General features: G+C 49.5%; 1 protein-coding gene across 1 annotated transcript in view; it reads left to right on the top strand.

Moving 5' to 3' along the window:
• The first annotated feature begins 2,352 nt into the window (after positions 1–2,352).
• Positions 2,353–15,095, top strand: part of SLC44A3 (solute carrier family 44 member 3) — a 121,354-nt gene continuing 108,611 nt past the window's right edge. The window contains exons 1-3 of the mRNA XM_075320080.1: positions 2,353–2,565; positions 2,643–2,730; positions 12,056–12,157. Of these exons, the coding sequence (XP_075176195.1) occupies positions 2,704–2,730; positions 12,056–12,157 (129 nt within the window). The 5' untranslated portion in view covers positions 2,353–2,565; positions 2,643–2,703. The remainder of the gene's footprint in view (positions 2,566–2,642; positions 2,731–12,055; positions 12,158–15,095) is intronic.

The raw sequence follows: 15,095 nt of genomic DNA, 5'->3' as shown, positions 1-15,095 counted from the left end.
CGACCCTATTCCACTCAGGCCGTCCACTGGTGTATCTGGTTGGTGTGGTGTAGAGTGTACCTAGGACTTTACTAGCTGTTGTCGGCAACACCATGTAGTTGGGGACCCATAACCAAGGAGGAGGTGGATATTGCACAGAAGGGCAGATTGCACAATACCCTATGACGACCTGATTGTCCAGGGCGTCACATAAATATGTACTCCAACCTGGTATATAGCCCCATCATCCTGGTATATAGCCCCTCATCCTGGTATATAGCCCCTCATCCTGGTATTTAGCCCCTCATTCTGGTATATAGTCCCCATCATGCTATATAGCCCCCTCATTCTGGTATATAGCCCTCCATCCTGGTATATAGCCCCCTATAATGCTCTATAGCACCCTCATCCTGGTATATAGTGCTCCATCCTTGTATATAGCCCCCATCATGCTATATAGCCCCCTCATTCTGGTATATAGCCCTCCATCCTGGTATATAGCCCCCTATAATGCTATATAGCACCCTCATCCTGGTATATAGTGCTCCATCCTTGTATATAGCCCCCATCATGCTATATAGCCCCTCATCCTGGTATATAGCCTCCTTATGCTGGTATATAGCCCCCTCATGCTGGTATATAGCCCCCTCATGCTGGTATATAGCCCCCTAATCCTGGTATATAGCTCTCAATCCTGGTATATAGCCCCATCATGCTATATAGCCCCCCATCATGCTATATGGCCCCCCATCATGCTATATAGCCCCCATCATGCTATATAGCCCCCTCATCCTGGTAAATAGCCCCCATCATGCTATATAGCCCCTTTAACCTACTATATAGCCCCATCCTGGTATATAGCCCTTCATCATGGTATATAACCCCCTCATCCTGATAAATAGCCTCCACCGCACTGCACACAGTAAAAAAAAATAATAAACAATTGTACTCACCTTCCCTGCGCTCCCCCGGCGTCCTCCTGTGACGCTGGCTTGCCGGCAATTGACAGCATGTAAGCGGCGCAGCGCATGACGTCAGTGTCATGCGCGACAACTAACAGTATCGGTAGCTGTCAGAATATTCTCTGCTCCCCATGCCTAGGATTGTGTGAGTGGGGAGCAATGAATATTCATGGCCTTAATCAGCAGCCGGCACATCACAGTGCAGGGACCCGACAGGTCTCTGTGCTGCGAAGTATTTCAGCTGGATTTGTGCCCCCGGACATACATCCAACTGAATCAGGGACTGGGGCAGGTGGTCGCAGTGGTGATCTCTGTGACCGCGGTTGTTACCCCTCTGGCCATATGTACTCACACATAGAGAAATGCAAAAAAACCCCAAAACACTAGAAAAATTGCACATGCATTAAAAAACACTGGTTATTCCCATCTCAGCCATTCAGGGTCATTTTGACCAATCCTTTTTTTCTATCCTTGAGTCATCCATTGTCGTCCGTGTGTCTGTTTTCACCATCAGGGTGGCACTTATGGGAAAAAAAACAAGAAAAAAAACATACTGCTACTTGCAGCTTTGGGGGTGGTGGCCCCCTTTACCTTTTGGCCCCCTTACCTTACCAAGGTTGTAGGAATGGTATGTCCGCCCCTGATATTAGCATGGTACTCACTCAATGTGATCGCACCGAGCTTTATGCTAAAATTTTCCAAAATGACAGCACAAACGGGGTTATTTTACAGCGATTTTCAAAAAAATTGCATTGTGTGAACAAACCCTATTCACACAGTTTTTTGTCTGGAGTTTTTCTTTTGTTCTCCGTTGCCAAAATATGTGAGATTTTTAATGTTGCTTTTTTTCCTTCATGCAGATTTCTTTTCCTCTTCTTTTAAGAATCAGTTCATTCATTTTTTCTTTTTTTTACTATATTTTGTCCTCATAAAAACACCCACAAAAACCCCTGTGCTCTGTAAGATGCACCACGTGGAGCCAAACTCACATACAGATCGTTGTTAGCATTTTGGTGAGATTGTGGGAAAAGTAAACATTAACTTTCTGCAAGCAAAGAGGGTGCAAAGGTGAGAGGGAATATAATAGAGAAGTACCACTGCTCACCGGCAGGAGGCGACACATACAGGAGAATTGACCTAAGAACAGGCTATCATAAGCGTGCAGTACGCCTGCTCACCGGCAGGTGGCGATATATTCAACTCAGAGAACATACCTGAGCGCTCGGCGCTGTATCGGAGAACTACCACATCTCACCGGCAGGTGTCACTACAGACACATATACTAGACGACATACCTGAGCATTGTAGTACCGCTGCTCGCCCGCAGGTGTCGCTACAGACACATATACTAAAACACATACCTGAGAGCGTTGCAGTACTACTGCTCCCCGGCAGGTGGCGCTGCCCCTATACACCGGGCAGTGCTCGTCCGCGGCGGCTCCAGTCCGCACAGCCTGTGATCTGGGACAGGACTTGTTCACCTGGCCGCTGCGGGCAGAGGGCGGGGCCAGCCTGTGCCAACACCTGCCTGTGCCAACACCTGCCTGTGCGAGAGCGTCTGACCCGCTGCTCATGCGGCCCCTCAGTGCCCGGTGACGCCCGCACTGCTGCACCACAACTTGCTGTAAGTGTGCCCGGAGTCCGGCGCTGGCGGTATAATGCTCTCCTGCATTATAATAGTGTTGTGCGGTCTTTACACAGGGAGGCGTCCATGTTCCCGCCGCCGGTGGTCCGGTGAGTCCGGCAGAGAAGAACCAGCACCATGTCGCGCTGCTGCGGGGAGTATCAGGTACCACGTGACCGTGCACAGGGTGGGGGACAGCAGGGCACTGCCGGGCATAGCACCAGGGCACAGGCTGACACCAGGGCACTGCCGGGCATAGCACCAGGGCACAGGCTGACAGCAGGACACTGCCGGGCATAGCACCAGGGCACAGGCTGACAGCAGGACACTGCCGGGCATAGCACCAGGGCACAGGCTGACAGCAGGACACTGCAGGGCATAGCACCAGGGCACAGGCTGACAGCAGGGCACTGCCGGGCATAGCACCAGGGCACAGCCTGACAGCAGGGCACTGCCGGGCATAGCACCAGGGCACAGGCTGACAGCAAGGCACAGGCTGACAGCAGGGCACTGCCGGGCATAGCACCAGGGCATAGCACCAGGGCACAGCCTGACAGCAGGGCACTGCCGGGCATAGCACCAAGGCACAGCCTGACAGCAGGGCACTGCCGGGCATAGCACCAGGGCACTGCCGGGCATAGCACCAGGGCACAGCCTGACAGCAGGGCACTGCCGGGCATAGCACCAGGGCACAGCCTGACAGCAGGGCACTGCCGGGCATAGCACCAAGGCACAGCCTGACAGCAGGGCACTGCAGGGCATAGCAGCAGGGCACTGCCGGGCATAGCAGCAGGGCACTGCCGGGCATAGCACCAGGGCACAGCCTGACACCAGGGCACTGCCGGGCATAGCACCAGGGCACAGCCTGACAGCAGGGCACAGCCTGACAGAAGGGCACTGCCGGGCATAGCACCAGGGCACAGCCTGACAGCAGGGCACTGCCGGGCATAGCACCAAGGCACAGCCTGACAGCAGGGCACTGCCGGGCATAGCACCAAGGCACAGCCTGACAGCAGGGCACTGCCGGGCATAGCACCAAGGCACAGCCTGACAGCAGGGCACTGCCGGGCATAGCAGCAGGGCACTGCCGGGCATAGCAGCAGGGCACTGCCGGGCATAGCAGCAGGGCACTGCCGGGCATAGCAGCAGGGCACTGCCGGGCATAGCAGCAGGGCACTGCCGGGCATAGCACCAGGGCACTGCCGGGCATAGCAGCAGGGCACTGCCGGGCATAGCACCAGGGCACTGCCGGGCATAGCACCAGGGCACAGACTGACACCAGGGCACTGCCGGGCACAGCCTGACAGCAGGGCACAGCCTGACAGCAGGGCACTGCCGGGCATAGCACCAGGGCACAGCCTGACAGCAGGGCACTGCTGGGCATAGCACCAGGGCACAGCCTGACAGCAGGGCACTGCCGGGCATAGCACCAGGGCACTGCCGGGCATAGCACCAGGGCACTGCCGGGCATAGCACCAGGGCACTGCCGGGCATAGCACCAGGGCACAGCCTGACAGCAGGGCACAGCACCAGGGCACTGCCAGACTACCAGGACACAGCACCAAGCCACAGCCAGGCTAGTAGGGCGCATTTGGGCACCAGGTCTCTGCCAGGTTATTAGGGCACAGGTTATGGCTACTGTCACCAACTACACTGCAGTAGATGTAAGGCTACTTTCACACATCCGGTTTGACCACTGCGGCTCAATCCGGCTGTGAAACCTATGCAACGGATGCGTCGAAAACACCGCATCCTTTGCATACGTTTTTACATGCGGCCCGTCCGTTTTTTTCCGGTTGCGGCATGCTACTGAGCATGCGCAGTGGAAGAAACCGCATGCAGCGGCCGAATGCGTTTTTTTCCGCATCGCGCTGCATCCGGTGTCGATAGGCATGTGGCGCGATGCATTTTTTTTGCCGGAGCAAAAAACGTTGCACTCAACGTTTCATCCGGCCGCAGCATCGGCTAAGGCTACTTTCACACATCCGGTTTTTGCTCTGCTGCACAATACGGCGCTCTGCAGAAAAAAACGCAACCGTTTTTTTTTTGCCGCCGATTGCGTTTTTTTTTGCATAGACTTACATTAGTGCCGTATTGTGCCGCATGGGCTTGCGTTCGGTCCGGTTTTTGCCGCATGCGGCAGATTTAGCCGATGCCGCGGCCGGATGGAACGTTGCCTGCAACGTTTTTTGCTCCGGCAAAAACACCGCATCTTGCCGCATCCGGCCGCTGCGGCGCATTTTTCAATGCATGCCTATGGACGCCGGATGCGGCGCGATGCGGAAAGAAACGCATCCGACAGCCGCATGCGGTTTCTTCCACTGCGCATGCTCAGTAGCATGCCGCAACCGGAAAAAAACGGACGGGCCGCATGTAAAAACTTGTGCAAAGGATGCGGTGTTTTCGCCGCATCCGTTGCATAGGTTTCACAGCCGGATTGAGCCGCACTGCTCAAACCGGATGTGTGAAAGTAGCCTATATCTGCTGCATGCGGCAAAAAACGGACCGAACGTAAGCCCATGCGGCACAATACGGCACTAATTTAAGTCTATGCAAAAAAAAAACCGCAACCGGCGGCAAAAAAATGGTTGCGTTTTTTTTTTGCAGAGCGCCGTATTGTCCAACAGAGCAAAAACCGGATGTGTGAAAGTAGCCTAAGGCTAATTTCACACATCAGGGTTTTTTTTCCATCAGGCACAATCCGGAAAAAAACGGGTAAACGGATCCGGTGCCGGATCCGTTTTATCCCCATTGATTTGTATTAGCGCCGGATTGTGCCTGATGGCCTTGCGTTGCATCCGGCTTTTGCCGGATCCGTCATAATTGCCTAAAGCGGCGGCCGGAGGGAACGTATCTTGTAACATTTTTTTGTCCGGCAAAAAAACCACATCGCGTCTGATCCGACGCGATACGGCGTGTTTTACAATGGAAGCCTATGGACGCCGTATCCGGCGTAATGCAGTAAAAAACGGATGCGGCCGCCGGATCCCTTTTTGTAAACTGAGCATGCTCCAATGTATTGAAAAAAACTGATCCAGCAAAAAAAAAAAGGACGAAAAGTATGCAAAGGATCCGTTTTTTGACGAATCAGATATATTGGAACCGTCAAAAAAAGGATCAGGCACATCAGCTTTTGCATATTCTGCGCCGGATCCGTTGCATCAGGCACACACAGGATTGTGCCTGATGCCAAAAACTGATGTGTGAAAGTAGCCTAGGCTACTTTCACACATCCGGATTTTTGCTCTGCGGCACAATACGGCGTTCTGCAGAAAAACCGCAACCGGCTTTTGTAACGCCGGTTGCGTTTTTTTTTGCATAGACTTACATTAGTGCCGTATTGTGCCGCAGGGGCTTGCGTTCGGTCCGGTTTTTGCCGCATGCGGCAGATTTAGCCTAAGGCTACTTTCACACATCCGGTTTGAGCAGTGCGGCTCAATCCGGCTGTGAAACCTATGCAATGGCTGCGGCGAAAACACCGCATCCTTTGCATAAGTTTTTACATGCGCCCCGTCCGTTTTTTTCCGGTTGCGGCACGCTACTGAGCATGTGCAGTGGAAGAAACCGCATGCGGCGTCCGGATGCGTTTTTTTCCGCATCGTGCCGCATCCGGCGTCCATAGGCATGCATTGAAAAATGCGCCGCAGCGGCTGGATGCGGCGCGATGCGTTTTTTTTTGCCGGAGCAAAAAACGTTGCAGGCAACGTTCCATCCGGCCACGGCATCGGCTAAATCTGTCGCATGCGGCAAAAACCGGACCGAACGCAAGCCCATGAGGCACAATACGGCACTAATTAAAGTCTATGCAAAAACGCAACCGGCGGCAAAAAAAAACGGTTGCGGTTTTTCTGCAGAGCGCCGTATTGTGCCGCAGAGCAAAAAACGGATGTGTGAAATTAGTCTACCTGAACTATAAAAATATTATCAGAGATTCCTGAGGAGAGCAGGGTGATCATAGCCTTGGGGCTGCACAATGGTGGTCCTGCAGCTTTCCTGAGGCAGTATTCACACAGCTTTTTGAGGCTGTTGACTGCTTTGTGAAACGTGTTTTTTTTGGGGGTTTTTTTGTTCTTTTTGAGAGTTTTTGAAACGCTTTGCCGCAGATTCCATTAATTTCCACATGACGAGCACTTTTTATCTCAACTGGGTGTTTTTCAAAAACTTTTTGAGGGAAAAGAAAAAATCTTCAAGCTCCTTGTGAACAGCCGATTTCTCAAAGGAAATTAAAAGTTGTGTGTTTTTAAAGGGATGTTTGAGGAGCTCCAAAGATCTCCGGCCCTGTGTACTCCATTGTGACGTGGTGCACGCTGGTTTACATGAAGAGCGCCGGAGATAAAGAGCCAAATTCAGCAGCGCAGAAAGTGACACTACAGGAATAAGGAGCTCAGCCCCTACATCCTACTGCCCTCAAACACGCTTTTTCCTCTGCGTTTTTGTTTCTGCCAAAAGATGAAGAAATGGTGCAGAAATTTTTACACCAAATACTTCATCTGTGCACACAACCTTAAGCCATGTGCGCACTGTGTTTTTGATGCATTTTTTGGTGCATTTTCGTCACATATCTCAGGTCTATCCTTATGGCAGCAAAGTCAATGAGAAAACTGAAGTGTTGTGCACACGTCGCTTATTTTCTCCCTGCAGATTTGGTGCAGAAAATAATCCGCAGCATGTCAATTCCTAGTGCATTTTTCAGCCCTTCCACTCATTGACTTCATTATGAAAAGTACAAAGCAAAAATGCACCTCTCTTTTGGTGGAGGCGGGGGGGGGGGGGGTTCTGCCAGAAGATGCAGATTTGGTGCAGAAAATGGCCTTTAGGCCCTGTCCGCACTAGAAAAAGGATTTCTCTCAAGTGAAAGATTAGCGCACCTGAGTTTTTGGTGCGTTGTTTCCGCAGGTTGGTCCCTGCATTATTTTACCATTATCTATGGCAAAAAAACACAGGTACCTGCAGAAACGTAGTGACATGATCATTCTTTTTTTCAAGAAATTTTGCAGAAAGAATGTTTTTGAGAACAAAACGCAGTGTGCGCACAGCTATTTTTTTTCCCCATAGGTTTTGCTGGGGAATGTCTGCAGAATGGTTACAACCATTTTCTCAAGAAATTTCTGCAGCAAAAACACGGGTAAAACGCACTGTGCGCACAGGGCCTAATGTTTCCAGCAACGTGGATGGGAGTTATAGAAAGCTCTTGCACACTGTGCTCCTCCTTTTATGCTGCGTGAATTGACCTGCAGAGTGTTATTCAAAGCCGCAGCGTGTGAATTTCTCTTGCGGGCACGATGAATTTTCGGTGCAGATTTTCCCCATAGACTTGAATTAATGCCGAGAATCCACAGTTGAAAAAACACTCGTGCACATTTAGTGCGTTTCCGTTGTGGAAATATATATATGTATGTATGTATGTATGTATGTATGTATATATATGTAGGTATGCTTGAGTATTAAAGGGAACCTGTCACCACATTTGGTGACTATAAGCTGCGGCCACCACTGAGCTGTTATATACAGCATTCCAGAATACAGTATATAAGAGCCCAGGCCGCTCTGTGTAACATAAACACTTTTGTAATACTCACCTAGGGGGCAGCCCGCTCCAATGGGTGTCACTGCTCTCCTGTCCGGCACCTCCTCTCTTCGGCCACCGCCGTCTTCCTTCTACCCAGCCCAGCGTGGATGATGTGTCTGTCATCCAAACAGGCCAACACTGCGGTCCTGCGCAGGCGCACTTTGATCTACCCTGCTGAGGGCAGATCAAAGTACTGTGACGTGCAGGCATGAGGAACGGTTAAAGACCGTGGGCGCATGCGCACTACGATACTTTGATATGAAGAGAGAAGTTGGAGAAAGGATCCGGCACCAAAGCTCCTTATGCTAAAAACATCATAACCTTTAATGGAGACATTTAAAAAACAGTATGGTGGAGACCCAAGGTGGTATCAGTGACGGGGAAACTTTACGCGTTTTGGACTAGGTCCGAAACGCGTAAAGTTTCCCCGTCACTGATACCACCTTGGGTCTCAACCATACTGTTTTTTAAATGTCTCCATTAAAGGTTATGATGTTTTTAGCATAAGGAGCTTTGGTGCCGGATCCTTTCTCCAACTTCTCTCTTCTGCACTACCGGCTGGGACTCACCGGTGGATTCCGTGCACTTGCTGGATTCTACAGCCCAGGCAACAGGTGAGCTGAAGTTCTCCTTTCCAATACTTTGATATGCCCTGAGAAAGGCAGAACAAAGTGCGCCTGCGCAGGACCTCAATGCCGGCTAGTGTGGAAGACGTAGGACGCGTCATGCGCATGGGCCTTAGAAGGAAGACGGCGATCGCCGGAGAGAGGAGGCGCCAGACCGGAGAGAGGAGTTGCCGGACCGGAGAGCAGCGACACCCATCGGACTGGACTGCCCCTTAGGTGAGTATTATAAAAGTGTGTTTTACATTATACAGAGTGGCCTGGGCTCTTCTATACAGTATACTGGAATGCTGTATAAAAGGGCTCACTGGTGGTGGCCGCAGCTTATAGTCGCAAAATCTGGTGACAGGTTCCCTTTTAAAAAGAGTGGGATTTTCACACTTTATTAACAATCGGGGACCGAGCCGCACATGAGACTAGTCAGCAAGGCGGGTCCTTGGTGGCTTCTCCCGGCCCGCCGCGCCAATGACTGACGGGTATCCCTCTGCCTGCTTGTTTCAGGAGCGGCATTTAGAATGGTTTTTCTCTGAAACACCGCGGCGTTTATGTCAAACATACCTGGACGAGATCTTACATCATGGAAAGGATTCTGCCCCCTTTTTGCCTTTTTTGTGGTTTGCATAAAGTGATCCAATCTCTAAATCCTTGATATCTGTAAATGCAGCATACGGGGGTGGGTGTGTGCAGCATACGGGGGTGGGTGTGTGCAGCATACGGGGGTGGGTGTGTGCAGCATACGGGGGTGGGTGTGTGCAGCATACGGGGGTGGGTGTGTGCAGCATGTTTTCATAGGAACTTCACATCTCCCTTCTCTCCATTGCTAAAATACTTCTTACATAGACACTAGTGGGAAGAGCGCTGGCCCAGTGTCCTGACCGCAGCTCACCATCCTGGTACTGGAGTGTGGAGGATCGCCCAGGGTGCGGTTTGGCCTCAGACTGGAGATCATGATGCATTTTGAGATTTATTTTTTTTTTTTCTCTTTTCGAAGAACTTAATGGGAATCTGTCACCAGGTTTTTGCCACCTAATGTGAGAGCAGCATAACGTAGGGACAGAGACCCTGATTCCAGCCATGTTTAGTGTAGATTTGATAAAATCACTGTTTAATCAGCAGGAGATTATCATTACAGGGCTACTTGGTGTGCTGCCAGTTAGTCCAGCATATTCATGAGCTCTGTATAACTGCTAAATCTGTAGCAGAGAAAACATTGATTTTATCAAAATGACAGCAAAGAGCTCTGTAAGTGACACATCACTGGAATCAGGGTCTCTGTCTCGACATTATGCTACTCTCAGATGGGGGAGCAAAAACCTGGAAACAGATTGCGTTTAAATCAGAGAATAGATGGCAGTGACCCTCCATCCTAGGACTAAACTGTGTATAGTTGCCTTCACCTGGTGCCTTCTGCTTGCCTATGTGTCCCCCTAGACCCAGAGGGACGTTCCATTTCTTTTGCTTCCAAGATAGCCTTGAGAGTGTCATGGGGAGGGAGGTGGTAAGTCTAAATCTTGGCTTCTCTGCCTTTTTTGTCCCATAGCGCAGGACAGACAAGGGTGCAAGGTTTAGACTCATTGTGCCTCTGCAGCGGAGATTTTGGTAAGAGGAGGAAATTAAAGGGAACCAATCACCAGGATTTTCATATATAACCTAAATCCAGTGCTATACTGGCGCTATCAGGCTGATTCTACACATACCTGTAGTGGTCAGCTCGGATGTTTAGGTTTTAAAACCCAAGAAAGTAAAGTTTATAAAATCGGCAGCTTCTTGAGTGACAGCAGCTGAGGATCAGATAATATCTGGGGGGTATTCATGGTTATCCCCTCCCCCTTTTAGAATTAGCATAAGTATTATACAAGCAATTTACTTTTTCACATCACTAGCAGGACCTGTAAGGTCATACCCATGTGACCAGAAGGGGCGGGGCCTCAGCCAACAGAAAAATGTTGCTAAGGCTGCTTTCACACATCCGGTTTTTGCAGTCCAGCTCAAAAACCTATGCAACGGATGCGGCGGAAAAACCAGATCCGTTGTATAAGTTTTTCCATGCGGCCCATCCGTTTTTTGACGGATGCGGCTTGATACTGAGCATGCGCAGTGCAAAAAAACGCATCCGGCATCCATAGGCTTGCATTGGAAATCGCGACGAATCCGGTGCGATGCGTTTTTTTTTCGCCGCACAAAAAAACGTGCCAGGCAACGTTCCATCTGGCCACTGCATGGGCTAAATATTGCCGCATCCGGCAAAAAACGGACGTGTAACGCAAGGCCATGCGTCACAATACAGCGCTAATGCAAGTCTATGCGGGAAAAAACGCAGCCGGCGGCAATAAAAACCAAAACGGTTGCGTTTTTTCTGTAAAGCGCCGTATTGTGCCGCACGGCAAAAAACGGGTGTGTGAAAGCAGCCTTAGTGGTATCTGCTTTGTTGGCTGAGGCCCCGCCCCTTCTGGTCACATGGCTATGACCTCACACAGGTCCTGCAAGAGAAAAAGTGAATTGTTTGTATAATTATGCTAATTCTAACAGGGGGCGGGGATAACTATGAATACTCCCCCAGATATTATCTGATCCTCAGCTGCTGTCACTCAACAAGCTGCTGATTTTTATAAACTTTACTTTCTTGGATTTCAAAACCTATACATCCGAGCTGATCACTACAGGTATGTATAGAATCAGCCCGATAGTGCCAGTATAGCTCTGGCTTTAGGTTATATACGACAATCCTGGTGATTGGTTCCCTTTAAGTCAGATCTGAGCAGAAGAGACCGCAGCAGGCACTGGTAGGGGACCAGGCAGAGTGACTATGCAGGAGAAATGTGTACTTTCAGTCCTGGGGTGCAGGGTCCATTTATGCTGCCATGGACATTAGATTGGAGCTTACTCACACTTTGCAGTGGTAGAAATGATGAAGGAACTGAGCATTATTGCATATGTTGTACTTTGCATTGGAGAAGATATTGCATTATTAGTAGAAACTTTTAAAAATAACAATTTTTTTTTTTTACATTTTTTTTTTCTATATTCTCATCTTGCTGTCCTCCTTAAATGGATGAATTTATTTTGGCGGGGCCGTGCACGACACTTGTGGTGGTTTCCTAATCCCGCAGTGATGGTAGCATCGGCTCAGACGAGCTGCGTGCTTCACATAGTTTTCCTCCGTCTGTGCTCATTTGTTTATTTCCCATGGACACAATGTGCTACAAAAGAATGACGTAGGCTTAGATGTTTCCTTACTAGGTTCTGTAGGTAAAATCATTTCATCTCGTCAGGTCACAGTGCACATTCTTTATTTCAGGTTTCTGAAGACACCAGACAGCGACAATGGAGGCTTCTACTGCACAGAAAATGCACGGATATCTCCTGGCTGGTGGTATTTTTCCTTTTCTGTTGTGGTTTGGTAAGTGACGGCGCTATAAGTATTTACACCGTGTGCAGAATTATTAGGCAAGTTGTATTTTAGAGGATTTTGTTTTTTTTTTTTTATTATTGATCAATAACTATGCTCTGAATCAACCCAAAAGACTCATAAGTATCAAAGCTTAATATTTTTGGAAGCTGGAGTGGGTTTTTTTTTTTTTTTTAGATTTGGCTATCTTAGGAGGATATCTGTTTGTGCAGGTAACCATTACTGTGCAGAATTATTAGGCAATTTAATAAAAAAACAAATATATTCCCATCTCACTTGTTTATTTTCACCAGGTAAACCAATATAACTGCACAAAATTTAGAAATAAACATTTCTGACATGCAAAAACAACCCCCCCAAAAGAATTTAGTGACCAATATAGCCACCTTTCTTTCTGATGACACTCAGTAGCCGACCATCCATAGATTCTGTCAGTTGCTTGATCCTGTTTGCGATCAATATTGCGTGCAGCAGCCACCACAGCCTCCCAGACACTGTTCCGAGCGGTGGACTGTTTTCCCTCCCTGTAAATCTCACATTTTATGAGGGACCACAGGTTCTCTATGTGGTTCAGATCAGGTGAACAAGGGGGCCATGTCATTATTTTTTAATCTTTTAGAACTTTACTGGCCAGCCACGCTGTGGAGTAATTGGATGCATGTGATGGAGCATTGTCCTGCATGAAAATCATGTTTTTCTTGAATGATACCGACTTCTTCCTGTACCACTTCTTGAAAAACTTGTCTTCCAGAAACTGGCAGTAGGTCTGGGAGTTGAGCTTCGCTCTATCTTCAACCTGAAAAGGTCCCACAAGTTAATCTTTGATACCAGACCATACCAGTACCCCACCTCTACCTTGCTGGCGTCTGAGTCGGAGTGGAGCTCTCTGCCCTTTACTGCTCCAGCCCCTGGCCCATCCATCTGGCCCATCAAGAGTCACTCTCATTTCATCAGTCCATAAAATCTTTGAAAAATCAGTCTTAAGATATTTCTTGGCCCAGTCTTGACTTTTTATCTTCCGCATCCTTTCTGTTGCATCCCTCTGCAAGACATCTCACAATTTTGGACTTTTCAGAGCCCGTCAAATCTCTTTTCTGACCCATTTTGCCAAAGGAAAGGAAGTTTCCTAATAATTAAGCACACCTTATATAGGGTGTTGATGTCATTACACCACACCCCTCCTCATTACAGAGATGCACATCACCTGATTTACTTACCGAATTTTTCGGACTATAAGACGCACTTTTTCCCCCCAAATGTTGGGGGAAAGTGGGGGGCACGTATTATAATCTGAATGTGGCTGCGGGGAATGAGGGTGCTGCGGTGGAGAGGGTCATCGGGGGCACGAGCAGGCTGTAGCAGCCTGCCGTGACCACGTGGGCCCGCTCATTTCATATGCACGCCCATCCTCCCGCCCATCATCTCTGAGTGCTGAAGGCAGCGCTGACAGGTGGGCGGGATTATGAGCGGGGGGTGCGTGCATAATTAACAGCCTGCCCGCATGATCACCCATGGCAACTACAGCCTGGAGTGATCATGTGCGGCTGTATTCACTGCTCCCCGCGCATCATTATCAGCGCGGGGTGCAGTTAATCAGCGTACTCACCCGTCACCGTCCCCCTGCAGCATCGCAATGTCTTCCTGTCTGTGCCGGTCGGCTGATCTGTGTAGAGAGCGGTGAGCACAGCGATGACGTTATCGCTGTGCGTACCGCTAGTGTCCACACAGATCAGTTGACCGGCACAGACAGGAAGACATTGCAAAGCTGCAGACAATTGTGACGGCTCCACACTCCAGCGACGCTGCAGCTGAGACAGAGAGGAAGATGATCAATGCTGAGGGAGTGAGGAAAGGTGAGTATAAACGTTTTTTGTTTTTTTTTCTGTGGCATAGGATACAGGCCATATACCAGGATGGGGGTATATTATGAGCAGGATGGATGGGGGTATATTATGAGCAGGATGGATGGGGGTATATTATGAGCAGGATGGATGGGGGTATATTATGAGCAGGATGGATGGGGGTATATAATGAGCAGGATGGATGGGGGTATATTATGAGCTGTGTGTATGTTTTTTGTTTTCTTTTGTTTGTTTTGCAGTTGTTGTTTTTTTGTTTTGTTTTTAAATTGAAAACCCAAGATTGGGTTATCTTCACCCAAGTTCTTTGAAAAATGGGACTGTGCCAAATAAAATAAGAAAACAGTGCTCAAGGATGCAATCTCTCAGTCCAGCCCATTTCAAAAGGGCCCCCAACAAACTACTCCCTATCCTTCTGAGCCAGAAGGCCACAGCAAAGGACCACAAGTAGCTTCCCTTATCCGAATCTTCTGAATCTCGTTCTCTCGGCGTCCCCCTGAGCTGCTAACCACGTGAATCTAGGAGCTGATGTAGACTTATTGTTAATGTATAAAACAAGTTGGGGTGCCTATTTTCGGGGGTAGGGCTTATTTCTTCTAGAGGCCAAGGGAACCTGGGACACAGTGCAGTGGAGCACACGGACTTGCGGTGGAAGGCATCCATGCCGTCCACCGCAGGTCCTCCATGCCGTCCACCGCGGGTCCTCCATGCCGTCCACCGCGGGTCCTCCATGCCGTCCACCGCGGGTCCTCCATGCCGTCCACCGCGGGTCCTCCATGCCGTCCACCGCGGGTCCTCCATGCCGTCCACCGCGGGTCCTCCATGCCGTCCACCGCAGGTCCTCGCACTTTACTACACCGCGTCCCCGTCCCAGGTTCCCCTGCCGACCAGAAGCAATAGGTATCACCGTGTGTGCACGTGTGTTGAGTTCTCTGCTTTCTTCTCTCTTTTGGGGGGGGTCTGCTTTCTATAATGAAGTGTCCTGCAGTGTTCTTAACTTTTTTTTTTTTCTTTTGCTGCACGGTCACTTCATTATTGAACCGCAACTAGAGCTTATTTTCGGAGTAGGG

This window comes from Anomaloglossus baeobatrachus, chromosome 8 (assembly GCF_048569485.1).
Source record: "Anomaloglossus baeobatrachus isolate aAnoBae1 chromosome 8, aAnoBae1.hap1, whole genome shotgun sequence".
NCBI classification, from domain to species: domain Eukaryota; kingdom Metazoa; phylum Chordata; class Amphibia; order Anura; family Aromobatidae; genus Anomaloglossus; species Anomaloglossus baeobatrachus.
Note: the sequence above shows the minus strand (reverse complement) of the source record. Positions and strands in the feature narration are given on the sequence as shown.